The sequence below is a fragment of the Strix aluco genome, chromosome 7 (assembly GCF_031877795.1).
Source record: "Strix aluco isolate bStrAlu1 chromosome 7, bStrAlu1.hap1, whole genome shotgun sequence".
NCBI lineage: Eukaryota > Metazoa > Chordata > Aves > Strigiformes > Strigidae > Strix > Strix aluco.
The window spans coordinates 3,210,385-3,231,693 of NC_133937.1; the positions used below are offsets into that span (position 1 = coordinate 3,210,385).

Here is a 21,309-nt window from a genome sequence, read left to right on the forward strand (position 1 = left end):
CGCGGAGGAGGAGGGAGTGAGGCGGTCTTGCGGAGCCCTGTGGCTGGCCTGACACCCGGCACGGGGCCCTCAGGGAGGGCAAAGTGGGCTCTGAGGCCTGTAGAGGCCTCTACAAGTGTAAAATGGTGGTGGGCGTCACTGACTGTCCTGAGGAGACGCCGGCTTGGCGTGGCCGCGCGTTCTCCTCTGCCGGCAGCATCGCTGGGTGCCTTCGCTTACCAGGGCTCTGCAAACCGCCCAGAACACGCTGTCGTATGAGCCAAACTAAAGAGCGATACCCTGAGCAACAGCTGCCTTAAACCTCACCAACTCAGGTGTTGATGTGAGAATTGCTTGTCTTCAAAAAAAGTAGCATCAGAGTCTTGTACCTCATTAAGGACTTGCTAGTCTGGACCTACTTAACAGCTTTTTCAGCCAGCACACCTCTCCTGCTCCTTTCAGGCAGCACCGTGAGCGTGACATCTGGCTTTCGCTGACACAGCATGCCTGCAAAGGACGTGACCTTCAAAACACCTTTTATTCTCTGAGCACAAACAGCTTCACGGCGCTTTAGCTTCCCCGACATCCACAGTAATCCCGAGCGGGATGAGGACAAGATCGAAACAAAGCCCGCTCGCAAAACGCAGGCAATTTTAAACCCCGCTTAAAAAGAAAGAAAATATTCCCGTTCCGCAGCCGTGCCGCGGCCCTGAGGCGGGGCGCGCACCGCCGGCCGCCAGGGGGCAGCAGCGCCGCCGCCGCGCTCCCCGCGGGCTGCGCTTGGCGGGGCTGCGCAGGCGCAGGCGGACACAAAGGGCCCGGCGAGCGCGCGCCCGCCCCGCGCCGCCCCGCCCCGCGCCCTTTTCCCCGCCGCCCGCCGCCGTGGCGCGCGCGGATGCCGTTACCCGCCCGCTCCGCCCTCCCCCGGCCGCGCTCCCCGCCGCCGCCCGCCCTGCGCTCCCATGGCGCTGAAGCGGATACAGAAAGTGAGTGGGGTCGGGAAGGGGGCGGGAGGGGCCCGTCCGCCCCGCCGCTGCCCGGTGGTGGTGGGCCGGGCCGCGGCTCAACGGCAGCCGTTCTCCCGCGTTGTCTCCGCCCGCGATCCGTCCTTTTCCCCCTCCGTCACCCGGATCGTGCCCCTATTGCTCTCCTCCGGTTGCCAGAGCCGGTCCCGTGTCCCGCAGGGTCGCCTCAGGGGGCGGAGGGGCCCAGCGCGGGGTGGGGCGGGGCTGTCCTGGTGGGAGCGGGCGTGAGGGGGGGACAAAGTGGCCCTTGGGGGTCTCGCTGCAGCGGCTGGGCTGTTCACCTTCGTGAGGGCCCCCACCCCGGGTCACTTGTAACCTGCCGTTAATAACGCCTCTGAGATGTTTCCCGAAGCACTGGGTGAAAGGCGGAATGGTGTCAAGGGGTTATCTTTAGTAAAGGTGTAAGATCTCTGTCGCCAAAACGTTGCCCTTCTGTTGTGCACAGCTTGGTTAGCTCTGTGCACAAGTTGTTTTCCACATTAGGAAGTGCTGTCAGCCCAGTACTTGATATGACCTTTGAATGTATCCCAGTTTGTAGAGGTTTTAGATAATATTTGTAAACGGCCAAGTTTTAAGTGAGGAGTAAATTTCTGGAGTCCTGTTGTTTGGCAAGACCTTACTGGTCGTTGTACCGAACAGACAAAAAAAGCATTACGGCTGGTAAACATAGAAGTTGAGTTAATGGTAGTGCATTGGCCGTGTTACAGAATACGTGGTATTTTGTTGCTGTTGACACACCATGTTTAGTTGGTGTTTGTGCTGTCCTGGTTCTGTGACTGCACTTGTAATTTCTTGTTCTGGATTCCCTTTTGCTGTTGGGAAATGTTGGTATTACAGACACAGGATTCTGTAATGACCAGTTAATGACCCTGCAGCGAGTAGGTTTGGGATACCCTACAATAGATAGAAAGTTATTTGGATGGATTTCTGCCAGAAGTCAGTTGTCATGTCTCATGCTATAAATCTTGTTATGCCTTTGCAGGTAGTGCGATTAAGGGAGATTTTTGTTACTTCATACCACATATCTGTTGTGAAAGTTGCATTTGAACACTATATCAAACATGAACTACAGTGATTTTCTCTAGCAATAACTCTGGTATGCTTCTACATGTTTTAGGAATGCTGTGTCTTTTCTTGCCTTTTTAGTTTCCCACCTTTTCTTGAAGGCATTGTTCTGAGGGTTGTTCTGAATACCTCTTCTTTCCTCTTCTTGTTCAGTTTCATTCTGCTAAGGTGCACAGACAAAGTAGAAAATATGGTAGTCTTTTAGTATTTTTGAGATGGAGTGGTAGTTTGGGGCCTTCCAAATGAGGTCCTGCTAGAATAGGATTGTTCTCTTTATTTTTCTCTTATCACATTCCCTGCGTAACTTTTCTTTTTGCTTTAGAGATTTCCATACGTATCGGAAACCCACAGTTCTCTTTAGTGTGGCATTTAAAAACTTTGTGTTCAACAGATGTGAAATTATGGGTAGACTATTTATGAAAGAGTATCTTTCATCCTGCTAGCCTTATTAGATTCTGGTTTTACTTTATGAAAATGAAGAAATGCTTACCAGGATGCTGACTTCAAGGTGGTATAAGATTTCCCGATTATGCAATAACTTATATCTGAAATGTGAAGAGATATCGGCGAAGGACCTGCCAGAAGAGTTGAGATTAGATTCAGAACTAGTTACCTTTTGCTTCTAGTTTGCTGCAGAAATGACTATTACTGTCTTCCTTTTTTCCATTAACTACCCTCATCACTCTCTGTTGCCTTTCCAGGGCAAGAAAAAGTACTGCTAGAGGGATTTGGCCAGCAGCCTGCCTCAAGAGCACAAGAGGGAAGTGGCAAGGAAATAGAATTGTTTCAAATGGAAAGTTAAAATGAAGGGGAGAAGCTGGAAAAGGCAAACTATCTGGGTGTCTGTAATATGTAGAGTTTTCCTGAAAATGAAGAAACTGGAAGTTTAAGGCTAGATGTAATGTATTTGTATGATGGTGTATTTATCCCCTCTAACTTCCTGATGTTTCAGACTGGCTTATAAAGGTTGTATGTAGCAGTGTTGTATCTCAAGGGTAGGGAGGGGTAAGATCTGGAGTAGAGGAAATGCTGTAAGGGCTTCATAGTTTCACAACGTGCCTAGAAGAACTCTTTGGAGAACAAAGCGCTGTCAGAAAACACAATGGTATTATTTGGGAGCTTGTCAGTCTAGACGTACTGTCTGAAGTTAAGCTTGGGTGGTTTTAGGGTGGTTCAGAATTGTACTTGAACACAGCTAAGGGAACTTTGTGGCAAGCTTGAGTGTGTGTTCACAATAATTTTGATAATTTGTGTGTTCAGGATGATAGGACCTACAGAGGAAGCAAAGCTGTAGTACGTGGAAGTGGTAGTAAGTATATTTTTGTCTCATACTGGTTGGGATTCCAATTTCTAAATAGTATTGCCATGTCATCTGTGTTGTTGCATCCCGTCTTCTGTTGATCACCCTTGAGGGACTCCTCCAAGGAGGGCAACCTGTGGACTTCAAGACTAGGCACTAGAAATGGAAAGATGTATTGCGCTTGGGAGCTTTCTTAAAAAATGAGCAGCTGAATAACCAATGAGCAAGGTGGTTGCTGCCCATGGAAGCATGCTCAGCTTAGTGCTGCGGGTGGAAGAGCAGTGAGGATGGGAGCCCTGCTGCGCAAACACAGCTGTCAGCACCGCCTCCACGACAAATTCATCTCGGAGTTGCTCAGAGAATCTCAGATGGACGCAGGTTTCTTATTCATCTTAAGCTGAGGAGCCTGTGTTAGTTTACCTTGTCAGTGCTTTGCTTTGCTATTGCGTGAAAGGGTCTATGTTTCTACGCTGTCAAAAACTTCAGGCTGCGCTCTGTGCGTGATGTAGAAGTAGTTCCTTGGGGCGGCAGTCACTTCTCTGTAGTCTGTGACGCACCAGTGAAAGAATAACGTGTGGTTTTGTGGGCATTGTAAATTCGAGGTGTTGCAAATTACGAAAACAAAACCAATAGTGAGGGTTTTAGTTGGGAAGTGATATTGTGCAAAGAAGCCTTTATTGTTACCACCTCTGGAAATTGAGACACCGTGGCTTTTGTGCAAGGTAGAAAATAATTGAGGCTGTCAGGTTATGCAAGTTAGTCCGTAGGTCAGTTCTGCTCATCCGTCCTATGCAGAGCCATTTTTCTGAGATTCCTGTTCTGAATTCTTTGTTTACATAGCTAATTGTGAGTTTGCTGTCCTGTCAGTTCAGTATTGCAGTTGAGGAGATTGATTTCATTATAAATTCAGTACTTGTGGTTGCTCCTCTAGTGTTAATGAGGGGTTGATGTTGTGCTTGTTAATGGCTCAGGCTGTTTTGAAATATGTACAAAACCTGTGTTTACTTTTGTTATAGGCACAAAAAAATAGGACTTAGAAGAGATTTTGAAACCAGTTAGAAGAGACATTTGAAGACTGATTTAAAAATAGCTGCTGTTTTTTATCTTGTTGGTGCATAGTGCTTGATTGTTTTTCTCCTACAACTCAGTAAAATAGAAGCATTCAAACATTTAGATATGTCAATGAACTATATGCCTGTTTGTTTCAGTATGTGTTTCATATATTAGTAGACTAACAGGACAGACAGACTTGAATATTTATGTTGAAAATAACTTTTGTCACTGTAAATTGACTCAAGTAAATAAAATTCTACCAATATTTGTGGTTTAGATTTTGACTTAAACTGTTGAGTCACATGCTGTCTTTAGATGGTAATAAACATACTGAGGAAACTTCTTTTTTGGATCCGTAACATAAAATGTTTTAATTTGCTTTCAAAGCATCAGCTGTGATATCACAGCAATATTTTTTTGCATTAAAACTGTATAAAAATAGAACATATACTTTCTTACTAAGACTTACCTTTATACTGAGAAACATGATAACTATTTGCTTTCCATTTACCGAATTTATGAAGAACAGAGAGAATCCTTTAACTAGTCTTAAGTATAATCACTGGGGTTTTTTTGACAGATGGTTCCAAACAGCATTAATATAATAGCAGCAGGGTATGCGTGGAGTTGGTAGGAAGTGAGTCTGTGATCTACAGTGCATTTTGTGCAAGAAATGAGGAACATAGCTGGCAAATACAAAAACCTACATTTTAAATAACGGTGTTCAAAAGGGCTCTGTGGTTTTGTGTCGCTCAGAGAATTAAAATAGCTTTTAGTGATGCTGCCTGCAGTTTATTTTGGTCTTCTGATAGTCTGCAGTCTTTTTTTTCTAACTTTTTTTTTTAATTGAAAAAAAAAAAATGAGACATTTTTAGATCTTTTTCTTGTTATACTCAAGCTCATAGCCACTGAGTGTCCATGAGTCCACTGAGAATATTTATCTCCTTGTTATTAAAGCATCCTTTACAATCTTGTTCCAGTAGCTTTTTAGGAGAGAAGCCTGACTGCTAATAAAGCATGTAAGTGTTAAACTGACCTTCCAGTCTTCACCAACTTTATGAAATACATCCTGTGTTATACTTTGGCAATGTCTGCACATTCAGAAATATTTCCAGCATTTATAGGTTACCATAGGGTGTGTTTTACATCTGTTAAACTAGATTTTTAAATTTTTGCCTTACGCTGCCCACAGAGCTATTCTGTGGTGTGTGTGGTGCAATGAAAGGTGATAATTTGGAGGCTTTGCTGTGTCCATCTCCAGTAATTGTCATTTGGCATCTGTAGCATTATGCTAATATTCCTTTATTAGCTACTCCCAGTCACGGATCCCACTTGCTTTTGTGCTCTGCTGCTGTTCTGTGATTACAAACAGGAGAAATAGTTTGCTGTAGCACCCATCCATTGCAACCAGAGAGGCATAGAATTAACAGTATTCTGCTCTACTCTGTAATATTTTCTGTGTTTGAGAGGATTAGAAGATTTATTCCTACCACTGTCCTCAGCTTAGCTGTTTTCTCTGTACAGGTTTGATCCTGGCTGTACTGGGATACTGTGGCATGTGTTGGAGCTCTTGAGAGGTGCTTTGATGCTGTGCCATTTACCAGGGTTTGAAATAACTGATACTTCTGTTTGTGTCTCATACAGACAAAATTTTGGGTTTATGTATTCTCATAAAAGATGTTGCACCAGTGTACAATGTCATTTGTAGTGTTGACTTTCTCTTCTGAAACTGCATCCCACTGCTTTGAGTTATCCTGCCTGTTAGCCTACATATGCCGAAGTCTTGCACCAACATTTTCTATACCAGTGACTAAAAATATTGGTATAGACGAGGCCTGAAGTAACCAGACCTGCATCATGCAGCTACACGGTGATAATCCATAAAACATGGACAAAGCTGCTGGAACCAATTAACTTAAAATTGCAGGGAAATCTTTCATGTTGACTGTGTAATGCTTCACATGCAGTTCTCTTGCACTTCGTGATGAGGTTTCAACACATAGGGCTTTGTAACTCTTAAGCCTTGTCCCTTGACAAAGTAAGATTTTGGCTTTCTTGTGAAGAGCGTCTTTGCTGGTTCGCACAGAAAATTCTTGTATTCAGCTTCTCATTCTTTTGTGAGTATGGAAAGTCATGAGGTAGGGTTTTTTTTACAGCTACTTACTCTGGAGAATCATCGCAACTGTTGTGCTGTGTTTGGCTCCGGACGCTGGCAAGTCGTTCTGACTCAGGGGCATTCTGACTGTCTTGTACTATTTTGAAAGATGTAGAAAAGCTTAAAGTCTAAATCTTACAGCTCTGCAGATAATTTTGCTTTGTATATGAAGCTGAAACAGCATAATTAACACTGTAAAGCTGAATAGTTCTTTGTTTTTATCACAACTTAATCTGAGCTTCTGTGTGTAAAGGCTCAAACTGTTAACTGCCAATTTCAATTTACAAAGTTTGATCATTTTACCATTTGTATTTTTAAACCACATGAGCTTCAGTATATTATTTTTATGATTGGAAAATACGGCCTGAATTTGCTCTGTTATGATTTTGAAGTTTGGTCTGGCTTTGTTTCCTAGCTGCAGAAGCTATCTGAATGTGTCCATGAATGTTGCTCTCATTTAGTGAAGTTGGTTGAAGAGAGCCTTTTTTTCATCGCTATCAGGGAAATATTAATAACAGGAGTTGATAGTTCTGGGTCTCATTAAGGTATGAATAAAAACATGGGGGTTTTTTTTATCATGGACAAATTTCAGTTCCTTTAGCCTGAACAAATTGAAAGTCTCTGCCCCGGGAGCCTTCCCTGGATCCTGCCAATTCTGAAGTACGTGTGTACACATGAAAGAAAACCATTTTGTGTGGGTTTGGGGTGTGTAAAAATCTTAAGCACCTAGCAAATGAGTGCGCTCTTACAGACTTGTGACTCCAAAATTAAGTGCTTGCCTAGCAGTTTGCATATGCATAAGGGAATGTTTGCATATATATTAGAGACTTCCTGAAGAGTTTAGCTGCATATTTTTCCTGTCGTTGCCCTTAACTTAGTAGTCAGCAATGACTGCGCTAAAATGCCTGATTTTTAGGCTTTGAGTTCTCTGTTTTGGCTAACACTTTTTTATAACTGGCTTTTTTTTTTTTTAATGTGTGTAAAAGACAGTCTTCTCTTGTTGGGTTAGATCTTGAGTTGCAAATTAGAGTAGACAGTGGCTGTAACAACTCTGCTGCTGATAATGCTTGTTACAACTCTCGTGACTCCTGGAAACTTGAAACTTGTTGACTCCCTGTGTGTACTGGCAATGACTTGGCTTTGCATAGATTACTGGTTTTCTGTATCATGCCTTTCGTGAAATCTGAAACCTCCGATTAAAAAGGGAACTGCGCTTTTAAAGGGTTTTGCTATTGCCTTTATTAGTCAAAGTCTAGCCTGGAGTGTTGTTTTTGGACCAGCATACAATTTCACCAACAGAGTAAAGTTAAGGGCAGACAAGTAACACTAGTTGGCAACCTGAGCTATTTCAGTATATGAAAGAACTGTCTCTTTTGTTTTAAATCACAAAGACTGTGAGGAGTGACTTCAGAACAAGTAGTAATATTACTAGCCTATTAAGTGTCTGAAAATATGTTGCAGTGCCTTTCTTTGAATTCACAGTCAAGAGTGGACCTCTAAGAAGTGTGCCTGAATTTAGGTGTGAGGTCCATGGTAAATTGGGTCCCTTGAAGAGGGTAGTGTGTGAGTTGAAATGTTTACTGGGTGTCATAAATGGATAAATATATCACAGCAGTTGAGAAGTGCTGAGTTTTAACCCTTCAAGTTGTAAGTAAGGTCTGATCAGACTACATGCACAAATTCTACACTTGCGTTAAACTTAGTTCCGATTTAAACCTTGATTTTGGAAGTAGCCGTCTTGACTAATGATTTTTGAGTAAACGTGTTTAAGCTAAACTCAAGGAGTTATTTGCAGACCTGCTTATGTCTATTCTTGACTTAAATGTGTGTTTTGAGTAATTACTTGAGTGACTTATGAACAGTGGTGTACCACACATCTTTTACCTTATTTCAACGGAGGTATTTACACATAACCATTGAAAAAGTTGTTTGTTGTTAGTGTGGTAAAATTTCAGACACCAGTTGTACGTTGAATTAAACAAGGGAAATGAACCAACGTTAATGCCTGGCTTGTTTTGCATTTGATATAGTGATGATATATCAGATGAAAAGCTGAGCTGGTTTGGTGTAATTAAGTAATAATTTTAAAATATTTGGGACTGTGTGGACTTCTGTAAGAGAAACCAATCAGCTGACCTACAAAAGTTTCTTGGAATGCTTGTCTTAAATTCCAGCTTTCTTAGGAGTTTTTTAGTAGTAATTTTGAGAAAAAGCATGCAGGGAATTAAATCAAGGTATGTTACATAAGGTGTAGAACTAATATTTTTCCTTTATTTTTCTAGTTTACTTAGGAACATTTATGTTATGTTCACATATCATCTCTGGGCAGACTGTGAGCGTTTTATGACCTGATTTAACTCAGCTAGTGTACATAGATTAGGCCAATACAAGAAACTTCTGTAAAGTCAAAAGCTAAGGAGTACATAAATTTCTAAATTAAGCAGTGACTGTACAGATAAATCAAGGAACCCTTCATTTTCTTTTTTTTTTTCTGTGTCTACTGCAGTATATCCAACTCATTGTGGACTTGGCTATAACTCTTAAAACTGTCAGATACTAATTTATAGCATAGTGTTGTCTTTAGTTGCAGACCTATCCGGCACAAAAACCCTTTTGGTATCAGTGGGCATTTCAGGTGTTGATTTCTTTAAAAATTATTAAAAAGGTCTATTTCATAAAATGTTTGTGTTTGCACTTTTGAAGTGATGCTGCTGAGTGCTGTGTATTTTCATGTAGATGCCTTTCAAATATTTGTGTTTCTTACAGGAGCTAAGTGATCTGCAGCGAGACCCCCCGGCCCACTGTTCTGCCGGACCTGTTGGAGATGACTGTAAGCTCTTCATAGTACATTGTCACAGTGACCTTTTTTTTGGTGTTGAAAAAACTTGGAAAATCTCTAATCATTTTATCTTTCTGACTTTCAGTGTTTCACTGGCAAGCAACAATTATGGGACCTGTAAGTATATAATTCACACCCCTTAGAAAGTAGACCTTGTTTCTTTTTTTGTTACAGAAGGATTCATTTGGGCTTCTGCAAACATGGCAGTCAAATTCAGCTGTGCTGCATATAAAGATTTAGGGTGGTATTATTGTTCTTAGTAGTCTGGTACTAGTTTCTTTCTGTAACTGTTCCAAAATCCATCCTCTTCATGAAGTTAGGGGTGCTTAATCAGTCAACTGCAGTGTTTGAATTGGTGATGTGGGCTGCAAAGTGAAAAGCTTGCTTTTCAAAGATGATCAATTCTGGAAGATTCATCCGTCTGAAAGGAGGAAGAGTGGGTGTAACCCAATGTTAAAGCTGGTAACTGTAAACAAGAGTGGTGTTGCACAGAGTGATTTTGGAGCTTTTAGAGCTTATTTGATGGCCGTGGTGTGGCTCTGTCAAAAACAGGGCTTTTGTAAACTGTAGACCAGCAGTTGTGGGTTTCTGTGTGAGAAAGGCCTGCTTTCCTTGGGTGGAGGGAGTTCTCTAAAGGCCCCATTCATGACTCCTGTCAAGGAAATGACATAAGAAAGGACAATAAAGCTTAAGAAAATAAAGTTTTTAAGGGAAACTGAAAAGGCTTTTAGCAAAAAGAATAAGGAACAACATGACCTGAAGGAAGAGGTGTTTATTAATATCATGGTAAGGAGTTGGTATTCCTGGTGTTTTCCTTTGGGACTTACTAATTTAGAAAGAAGAGTCTCTGGTTCAGATGGTGAGCTGAATCACTGTGTGAGTTGAAATTTTGGGACAAAACTTAACCCATTAAGATGCAGTGTCACATGGTGGAGAAAAGTGGAACTGTCTGCTTTGAGACTATTTCTGCATTTTCAGCACAGCTGCTCTGAAGCCGGGAAAGATCAGTTACTAATTTGCCAGTGGTATGCTGGAGTCTGTTCAACTTGTCAGTGGCCCAGCAGCAACTGAAGTGATTGTGGCAAGTTTTTCTGTAGGATACTAATGCTTTTGCCATTTTTCTTTAACTGTGTTCTTTCACATACATGTCATTCTGACCCTTGCCCTTCTGCGCTGCTTAAAGGTGAATGGCAAAACAGCAAATAAGAGTTAACAAAAGCTTATGTGCCGGTTGCCATCAAAAACGTCTCTGTCCTAAATGACTCTGATAACCTGAGTAAGGCAAATACTAGCACGTAAACCCTGACTTAAATTTCATTTTTTCTTCCAGCTTGCAATTCACCTTTCATATTCTGTAGTGGAAAATACTCTTTTCTTTGCTTCAGGTTCCTCAAATTTCTCTTGTTAAGAATGAGCATCTCTTGTCAACCTTACTCAGCCATATCTGCTGAGATACAAGAAAAGAACACCGTCAGGATATTAATTCTTTATCTTGATAACATAAGGAAATAGTCACGCACATCCTGTATGCTTCCTGATGGCCTGAGGGAAGCATAGGACTAAAGCTTACCTTCAGAGTTCACTTCCTAAGTGTGGAATTAGGGTAACCTCTTCTCCCGTCTGTGGGCATCATCAAGTCATTTTATATAGCTTACTCGCAAAACATAGCAGGACTTCACTGTGCCTTCTCTCTGACGCTGAACTTGTCTCATCTTCAGCTTATTTGAACGTTGACAAATCCATTTAGTATGCATGCAAGCAGGCCTTTCAAATGTAATTGTAAGTACAGCGGCAGTCTCTTCTGATGTTACCTAATGCTGACTTCTTAGCAATACTATATATAACCTGCCTTACACTGCAACACGGTCTGCATTTTGAGTGTGTGAGATGTCATGTCTTAGTGGACCATTTGTGACTTTACCTTTTATTCATCTCTAAAACTATGATCATTGCTCATTTCCAAGGTAAACATTTTATTTAAAAAACAGTCTGCCTTTGCTTCCATAAGAAAACCCAAAAACTTCAATCTTCTGCAACTTTGCTGAAATTGAGTTCCTGTGTTGCTGTTTTAAACTTACCAAGTAATGAGAGAGGTTTTCTTCCTCCCTTAACCAGAAATGGCAGCACTGCTTTCTATCATTTAGCACTGAGGCTTTTCCCCTCACTTTTCTAGTTAATGAAAGTAAAACATTTCCACAACAGATGACTGCAACAAAGTTATTTCTATCTATTAACTGTGTGCAACCTGGACGTAAACCTGTGCACATGTTCTCTAACAAAATGCATGTTCACAGATTTGTACAGGTCACAAAGATGTTGTGTGTTTTAAAACTCCCTGATGTCATCATGATCAACTGAATTATGTTGGAAAATCCTACTCTTTGCATCTGCAAAGAGAAACCACTTCTTAAGGTAAGTATATTTGTAGCTTAAGGATGGAGGAGGATCAGAGCAGCTGTGGCATTGCACGGAGACAGGATTTGGAACATCTGCTCTGGGTTTTGTATTCCCCTTGGTGCGGTGGAGCTGGATGGATCAGCAGTTTCGTAGCTCCACCAGTCAGGCGCTGCTCCCTCCCTTTCTCTCCCCAAGACGGGCAGCACTCAGTAGCCGTGTTGCGCTCCTGCAGTAGTAGCCGTGGTTGGCTCTACTGTAGCTCTGCAGGCCAGTGGCAGGGTTCAGTTCCCTCTGTGCCTTCCCAGTACACAGCCCATAGTGGGTTGTGTGTGGCCCATAGCGTGGGCTGTGTACTGGGGGAAAAATGGATTTTCTAAGATACTCACAGCTGTGGGAGGTTATCTGTGTTCAGAAAGGAAGCTACAAAATAACTGAAATATCTTAATGTGTTTTGTCTGTTTTGTTTTTTTCCCCAGCCTGATAGTGCTTATCAAGGGGGAGTATTTTTTCTGACAGTACACTTCCCAACAGACTATCCTTTCAAACCACCAAAGGTAAGTCCTTTCTCTCAAAACGTAAGCAATTTTTTTGGTCAGAGTTTTGTTTCTGTGTCTGAGTTCTCTGAGGCTTAATTTCAGAGTTACAACCAGAAAGGCCAGCAATAGGATACATGTTCATAGTGGATGAACAGATAAGACTGTACAGTAAATTGCACTGACAGATCTAGTATGACTGGAACTGAAGGGACAGTGTTAAGGATTCCAAATGTAATAAATATAATTTGATGTTACTTGTTTTTGGGTTTTTTATTCCAGATTGCTTTTACAACAAAAATATACCACCCAAACATAAACAGTAATGGGAGTATTTGTCTTGATATCCTGAGATCACAGTGGTCACCAGCTCTGACTGTATCTAAAGGTAAACTCACAGATTTGCTCATGTATTTATGAAATCACATACACTGCCATGGCACTTCTTTGTGTGTTACTGCATTGTCTAAGGGTGGCAGTGGAAACTCATTTATCCTGCATGTTACAGAAGTGGCAGATTCCACTGGAATTCTTGTTAAGATCCAAGATCTTGCACAGTTTATTTGGAGTGTCACATTACATAAAATATTCTGTGCATGGCAAAGAAATGTTCTAAAACAAGTTAGGTAAGACAAAAAATGTCCAATTAGCCTGAAATGTAACTTCTGTATTATAGCTGGATGTGCAGGCAGAACTGAGGAGAAACTGGTGAGCAGAGCTTCAAAATCAAATTAATTTGGGTGTAAATGGAAAACCCTGATACTGATGTGTGTGGGCTTACCTGATTGCTTATTGATGGCTCTTTGGGTTGCCTGAGCATCCTTGTGTGGGCTAAGGTCTTAATTACACTTTATTTAAAATGAGATAAATTGCTCTGGTTTGCATTCCTCTGTAAGATGAATATGTTAAAATGTAGCTGCTTTCAAAGTTCATCAGTAAAAGATTTATTAAAATATTCTAGTCTTGTAGTTAAACTTTCTCAAGTTGAACACTAGATTTTTGGAACATTGAGGCTACAGTTAAGCAGTTCTTTTGTTGTAGGCATTTTGTGTCACTTCAAAAGCTGCTTAAAAAGTGTGGGTGCGATCATTGTTTTTTCTCACCCATCTTCAAAATGCTTAGGCGCACTCTTAGTCATATTACAGAAAGTTCTCATGTGACTCAAAAGGTTAAACACTATCACGTCTTGCTTATGTGCTTGAGAGCTCTCAACCATGTATCTTTTTTTAGAACAGTGTCACTGCATTTGGTGTACGAGCAAGGAAAAAATTGTTAAGTCTTTGTCCAATGGAAATGGCTCTATGCAAGTGCAATTGCTGTACCTCCTTGGAAAAGCAACTTCTGCCCATGTACAACGGCCCTGTGCAGTAATCTCACAAGATAAATAAAATCTAAGTTTAATACTGTTTCCTGAAAGAGTTGCTGAAGACATGAATGTGTGTAGTCGGTATCAACTTTCCACAGAAATTGGTGGTTTTATTGCTGAGCAAAAATTGTCTTGTTTCTAGTTATTTGGAAGGCATTCAGCAAATGAAAATTGTCATATTTAACCATTGGCATTTACAACTGAAAACTGACCTTCAGCATTTTTCTCTGTCTTGTTGAGCGTTCCTTCAGTTATGAAGTGGAACAGTCTGCTGGTCTTGTGTTCTAATCTGACGTGCTTTTAACGAGCTTGCACATTATATATTCCATAAACTGGAAATTAGCTCAGTGGCTCATGGAAGTTTCTCCTTTATGGTTCTTTTTTTACTGAATCGGAGGATTACAACATACTGATAGCACCTCTGATTGGTGTGACCGGGTATTCCAAACCAATTTTCTAATATTACAGGTGTATTTGGCACTCAATAAATACGTCAGTATGAAGTAGTTGAAGTCGCTACAGCTGAAAATAGGTGTTAGTCCAGGCTCTTTGGTAACAAGACAAAGCAAGGAAAAAAAAATTCTATAGCAGATTCTTACTGTAGCATCAAATCTATTTCACTACACACTTAGAATTGTTTAACTGCGTACTTGTGTATATTCATATTAGTTCTGAATATAAAAATAGAAATTTCCTGAAAAGTGTGGACTGAAAATGTTAGAGAAATCGAACAACCTTAGTTAAATATCAGGAAATTAATATGGAATAAGTGAATACCTGCATATAATGCTGATGAAGTATTTTCCCAAAAAGGAAGTCACACTTCTATCAAATTAAATGAAAGGTTTATATGAAGAATAACTGTTGCATGGCAGTGTAATATTAACAAGATTAATTATCTTAAATAATTGTAGATGGAAGGGCTTAGTTTGATTAAATATTTATATGTAACTATGTAGTCTGTAGTTTGTTTAATCTTCATAGGTTTAAACATGGGAGAGAGATCATTACAAATGGTACAGGGTCCATGGGCTGCAAGTTACCTAGGCTAGTGTTAGGTGGTGTTTACTTAGGACCTAGAAGAATGACGCTGTATAAACATTTCTGAGCAGCGCTGCTATGCTAAAAGCTTAATACTACTATGCATTCTCCTTCCAATCTCCCTTCCACCACCCTCCTTCAGTGTACTGGAATATATTACAGGATTATAGAAATAAAGCAAACTAACTTGTTTAATCTAGTGTCTCTTTTATTTAGTTTTATTGTCCATATGCTCCTTACTTTGTGATCCTAATCCAGATGACCCTTTAGTACCGGATATTGCACAGATCTACAAGTCAGACAAGGAAAAGTGAGTATAACATATACATAATTGTGTGTACATGGTACTTGCAGATGGTTATATGCTGCGCACCTTCTATCTTAACTTTTAAAGATACTCTTTTCATAGACTTCTACAGGATGAGATTTTTAAATCTTGATAATATGAATCAGTGGAATGGCAAGCAGAAAACTGTAGGCCTACACCTAAGTTTTTGTACTTAGTTGCATAAAACCATCGCACTTTTGTGTTTCGTCTTTATATTCATTGCATGAAAAATCATTTCCCAAATATGAGTTTTGTTGCTACTGTGATCCTCTGGTTGTAAAATTTATGCCTTTAGTAAGATGTTAGGTATGAACAACAAACGTGTGTTTTTGACACCATTTCATAAATGTGGGATAGACTAATCAGCTGTTTCCAGTGCTAAGAACCGTTGTCACATTGCAGTTTGTAGCATCTTACAGAGAAAAAAAAACCTTTTTTACTTTCTGGAACAGCTGTAGAACTTGCAGGAAGTTTCTGATCTTGGGAGGGTAACATGGACAGCACGTAATGGAAGTATTACATGTTTCTGGACCAAACCTGATTTTGATTTGGAGAAGTTTTAACTCTAAAAGTACTATACTGACTGGAATGTCTATTCTGGGGTCTTATAGTGGATTTCCCAAAGTTCAGTTTTAAGGCTTGCTGACTTCTTGTTGTACATCACTCCTAAGGAGGGTTTTGAAATGCCATCTTGTAACTACATGTGTGGCTGAACCCGCACAGCAGCAGATAACAGGATTTAGAGGTGCTTTGGCATAGTGGCGTTTCGTTCCAGAGCACTAACTCTCTAAAGCGCTCAGAGGAATCACTCAGACTTCCAGTAGTGGCATCTGTGGATACCTAAGCAAAGTGATGTATTGATTTCTTCAGCGTTTGTTGCAGCTGTGGGTAGCAGGAAGCTTGGGGCCTTTATTCCACAGGTTAGACTGCATGATTTCCATGGAGGAAATACTACCTCTGTGAGATTTGTCCATCTTTGCTACTTTCTGCTGATGTATCAGCTACCTGCTTCTCCTGGGCTTATAAACTTTAAAAACCTTATGCACGGGAAAGGTTATAGAGTCAGTGATCCAGGAAGGAAATACTATTTTGCTTACCACTGGGAGATTTTATTGAACTCTGCTGCTACAGGTATTTTGAGCACAATCCAGGATGTAGTCTACAGTCTATCAGCGTGGCCTGAGCTGTCTTCTGTAACAGGATGTTAGCACCTGGGGATTTTCTAGGTGTGTGTGGGATTAAGACAGACTGAAACACAAGATCAGTTTAGGATAGTAATAAGGGGTAGGAGTCTCCAAGGTTTCCAAATGCATCCAGTCTTGATTTGCCAAGAAAGGAATAACCTTCCCCAAAATGAATCTGCCACAAATTTTCTGGTGGCCTCGGCAGTAAATTAGTCACAGCCATGCAGCACAATCATAGACAGCCTAATCACCACTGTTTATCTGCTTTTTCAAGCTGTGGGAAAGGCTGGATTTAGCTTGGGGCAGGCTTTTCATCCTTGGTACTTAAGCTGCTTTTTGGTAACCTTGCTGTTAACAGTTTTAATTGTTAGACTCTTTGCTTCAGATTCTGTGGAATGTGTGTGATATCCAGAAGAATTTCTTACTTTCTGGTTAACTGACTGAGAAATTGTTTGGTGCCTGTTTTTTAGTACTGAGCCATTGAAGACTTCTTGCAATGCATGCTAATGGCCTGTGGTTCATCACATATCACAGGTCCATGAAGATTTGAGTACTGCTTTTAGCTTGAGGACTGGATAGAGAAGGAGTGGTGTAGAGGTTACATGGAAGTCTGTGGTCTAGTATTTCTCTCCCTAGAGTAAGAATTATTAAAATGGCAGTTCGATGTCTGATACAATCAAATCACGTAACCCACTTCTGAAGTGCTTGACCTCGGTAGCTTGTACTGCAAAGCAGGTAGTGTTCAAGTTGAGGATGTTGTGCCTCAGCTTCTCCCCATTTCACAGAATCGTCTAGGTTGGAAAGGACCTTGTAGATCATCTAGTCCAACCGTTAACCCAGCACTGACAGTTCCCAACTCCACCATATCCCTAAGTGCTATGTCGACCCGACTCTTAAACCCCTCCAGGGATGGGGACTCCACCACCTCCCTGGGCAGCCCATTTCGACGTCTAACAACCCCTTCTGTAAAGAAATGCTTCCTAATATCTAGTCCAAACCTTCCCTGGTGCAACTTGAGGCCATTCCCTCTTGTCCTATCGCTTGTTACTTGGTTAAAGAGACTCATCCCCAGCTCTCTGCAACCTCCTTTCAGGTAGTTGTAGAGGACAAAATTTGTGTCTCAGCTTTTGTCCACTCACTCCCGTAACAGTGCTTTCCACTCTTGTGCCTCTTGTTTGTGAGGGAAGTGAACAAAGGATATTTCTCGATCTCCAAAACTTGGAATTTAATCATTGCTAGAGAAAGTGAGAGAACATATAGTCTTGAATAAAGCTTTATCTTCTTGTGCTGATCACCTATTAACTTTTTTTTTAATCTCATCTGGGATTTAGGAAATGAAAGATATGCTTTGTTAGCCCTGAGCATTTATCGATGGGTATTTTAGAATAAGTAAAAATCCAAAGACTTGTATGGTAGCATATTCTTAAGAAAACCAATTAGAACATGAGTTGCTATACTGGTCTTAAGAAACAGGTTTAAAAAACTTGTCAGCATTTTCTCTGGAGGACCCAGAAGAAGGTGAATCTAGTCTGAGGAGTGGAATGTAACAAGTGTAAGGACCAGAGGGGAAGTTACAGGCTCCCTAAGGACATTTATCTTTGATCAGCTTCATACCAGAAGGAAAAGAAGACCCAAGACTTAAAATCTAGTCAAAAATGCTTTTCAGAAAATTTGCCTTTCAAGTTCTGAAATGCAGATGGCAGTGCAGCATGGAGAATAAAAAAAAATAAAATCACTGTGCCTTCTGTCCCCACCCTTTCCAAAACCAGTTAATTATACTGAATTTTATGCAGCTAAAATGTGTGAACTTTGTCAGACTGTTAATAGCATACACATTTAGGAATAATTGACAAAAAATTCCCGTTAAGGTACAAATCAGGGATCCAGCTGTGAAATGCAAATTGAGTATGCACAATGATACACATTTTAATATAAACCTGTGAGACTGGTTTTGGGTTTGAGTCTGAATAGCTTTGATAGGTAACCTTAGAAACTGAAGATCAGTGGGTATATGTTTCTTGGCTTTTAGACTATTGTAACGTTATTTGAATCAATGCTAAGAGGTGAAAAGCTCAGTAGCGTCTGTATTAAGTAAATGTGGCCATTGTCAATGTATCACTAACAGTTCTTCACTGTAATGCCTTCTTTCTGCACGTACAGATACAACAGACATGCAAGAGAATGGACTCAGAAATATGCAATGTAAACTTGTGAAGACTTTTTCATATACCACAGAGTACTGTAAATTCTAGGTTTTTTTCAAAATTAGAAGGAAATGGAGCACAGTTTACTGTTTCAATGTATCATAATGCCCCTTGACTTTTTTTCACCCATCTAAATGTGTTTCTGGAGCAAGGGAGAACAAACTTCCAAAAATAACCTTATGACTGTGATAAGAATATTTATCCTCTTTGTATGCTTTGCAGAAGACATTTATTATGGTTTTTAAGAGTTGGACATCTGCATCTTCAGACTACGAGATCCATAATGCAGTTGTAAAGCAACCAAATTATTTTTGCTGGAAGAAGTAGCTGGTTTTGTGATGAATACTGTATGTGTATCCTTAAAGTACGTTGTCCGTTTCCTAAGTGTGTTCAAGTTTCATTTTGTTAGTTCACTTACATAATTTGTATTTTTTTTTTACTGTATAGACTAAATATTTTATTTACCATGCAAGTCATTTCATTTTAGACTTACTTGCTTGTGCACAGTATTGACAAGATACAACTGCTAGTAATGAAAATAATTGGAGTATCCCAGCCGTTAGGATATTCTAAAGACTGACTGCAGATTTCTTAAAACCTAAAATGATCTTTGCACTGTAATTCTTTGTATGCTGACTATGGAGAAACACTTGTTTTTGATTCTGTTGCATACTTGACTTAATTTTATTGCAATGTGAACTAATTGCACTGCTATGTAGAAAGAAATGTAACCGTTTTGTTGCTATTCACAACTGATTTTTGACATGTGGGCAACATAACACTGTCACAGACCTTTTACAAATTTAAATGTAGCCTTTTCCATATAAATAAAATGCATTTTTTACTACTTGTCTTGGCTATTATTTTTAAAATCCTGCCTATCCTTAAAGTGCTTGTTCTAACATTAGAGAATCAAAATATTGTGTGCATGTGTCTTGTAGACAGAAGGGAGAACAAAGCCATGCATCACATACTACTTAGAACTGTGTTGCAATTAATTTTTATGCTAGCTTTAGCCTAATTTATTTAGCATGCCATGCCCATTGTTTTATAGAGGATTTGAACTAGTTTAACGACATGTTACATCTCTATTCATTTATGGAGGAAATGCCACCAGTGTTTGAACATCAAACACTTCTGTTAAGGTGGTGTATTTGCAATATCCGAATGTTACAGTAAACTTCTCACACTCGAAGCTAACTTTTCCATGAACTGGCACTTGAGTTGCTTCAGACTATGCATGTGGAAAACCAGTAGTGCTGGAGAGGGGTAATCTTTTCTTATAAAGGAGATGAAAAGCAGAACAACATTGATTTCCTGCTGTACATTCTTCTTGGATATCTGAAAATAAAAATGTGTTACTAATGTTTTTCTCTGTACCTTGCACATGAAAGAGAAGTGACTTGCAGTTGGGAAATTTATCATTGTAAAATACATTTTGAAGATGACAAAAATATTTGGGTGTTTTTACTGTCATGAATGCCAAATTGGAATGTGAGGTGTGGGCGGGAAGCATGCACTGTGGGAGCTTTTATTCCTGCCAGTGGAATATTATCTTCCTGCTTGCTGACTTAGTCCCAAATGACACAAGTTGGTCATGTACGGGGAAAATGTCACTTCTGTGCTACAGTTTTATCGATGATGTAATGGTGACTCCTGAAACAAGTTTGATGGAGAGTGGCTTTATTAATCTTATTCCTTGTTCACTTCAGATTGTAAACTGAATAAATGTGGGGTGTTTTGTTATTGAAATGAGTGCTTCATTATACTTGAACTAGGACAATGTAGCTAGGAAGGCAAAGCCATTGTTTATACTTATTGCTAAAATGGTGGTAGAAGACTTTGACCATCAGAATGTGTTCCCAGAGCTTTTATTTTTTCTAGATCGGTAGTAATATGTTTGTACTAGAAGTGATTTAAATGTTTTCAATATCTGTATTGAACCGTGTGAAATTGGAAGTTTGGCTTGCATCTCAGAATACTCGCTTTCTTTTGGTTTACTGATTTGGGTTAGGGATGGTCTGAAGACATTTGTCCTTCAGCTGGTAATTTTTCTGCTGTGTGCCATACATGCAAGAATGACTTTCCATCACAGTGCGAGACCAGCAGGATGATCAAAAGAGAAAAAAAAAAAAAGACCAATGACGAGTTCTTCATTCTGCCATATTTAAACACTAAAAAAAATTTGTCTTATGAACTTGCTGTTTTTGAGGCATGAAGCTAAGCGTTGATGATCCTCCTTGCTGTTCAGCCTTTCTGCTTTTGAAATGATACCCGAGTATGCCATTACTTAAAACCTCAGTCTTGCAAAAGAGTGGGTCGGATTTAATCTATGGAGATAAACATCTCCCCTAGTACTCGTTCAGGGTTCACCTGTTAATGTTTTTTACATAAATGCTAGTTTAAGGCAGAAAAAATTCTAGCTCAAACGTTCCTCCATCCTGTGTCGTTTACTATGATGGAAAAAAATTGCATCGTCTCTGCGTCCTGTTTTCCCCCCTGTGCCCTCCTCGGAGCTGCCGTCTCTCGCCCGCGGGCTCTGCCTTTGCCGCAGCCGCAGCCAGGCGCTCGCTGTTCGGAGGGAACCCGCGACCCGCTGCCGTCCGCTTCCGGCCACAGCTCGTCCCCTGCTGCTCAATCCGCTTCTGCTCTCTGTATTGGTTTCTGCCTGCACATACTACCCGCGGCCTCGCGTAATAAAGGTGGAAGAACACTCTCGAGAAGCGTCTGTACCTCTCTGAAGGGCTGGGGGAAGGCCGGGGGCTGGGCGGGGGGCGGCGGGGGCCGGGCCGGGCCGCCGCGGGGTCACCTTGGCCCGGGCCTGCCCGGCGGCGAGGGGC

General features: G+C 40.6%; 1 protein-coding gene across 2 annotated transcripts; it reads left to right on the plus strand.

Annotated features, from left to right (window-relative positions):
• The first annotated feature begins 834 nt into the window (after window positions 1-834).
• Window positions 835-21,192, plus strand: UBE2D1 (ubiquitin conjugating enzyme E2 D1). 2 transcript variants are annotated; one of them, XM_074830175.1, is made up of 7 exons: window positions 835-965; window positions 9,344-9,407; window positions 9,502-9,533; window positions 12,290-12,367; window positions 12,629-12,734; window positions 14,970-15,063; window positions 18,426-19,316. In XM_074830175.1, exons 1-7 carry the CDS (start codon window positions 942-944, stop codon window positions 18,469-18,471), a joined length of 444 nt encoding a protein of 147 aa, XP_074686276.1. In that variant the 5' UTR covers window positions 835-941; the 3' UTR covers window positions 18,472-19,316. The 2 variants fall into 2 exon arrangements, with proteins under 2 accessions (XP_074686276.1, XP_074686277.1); XM_074830176.1 differs by lacking the exon at window positions 835-965 and adding an exon at window positions 11,711-11,828 and having other exon boundaries at window positions 18,426-21,192.
• The last annotated feature ends 117 nt before the right edge of the window (window positions 21,193-21,309 follow it).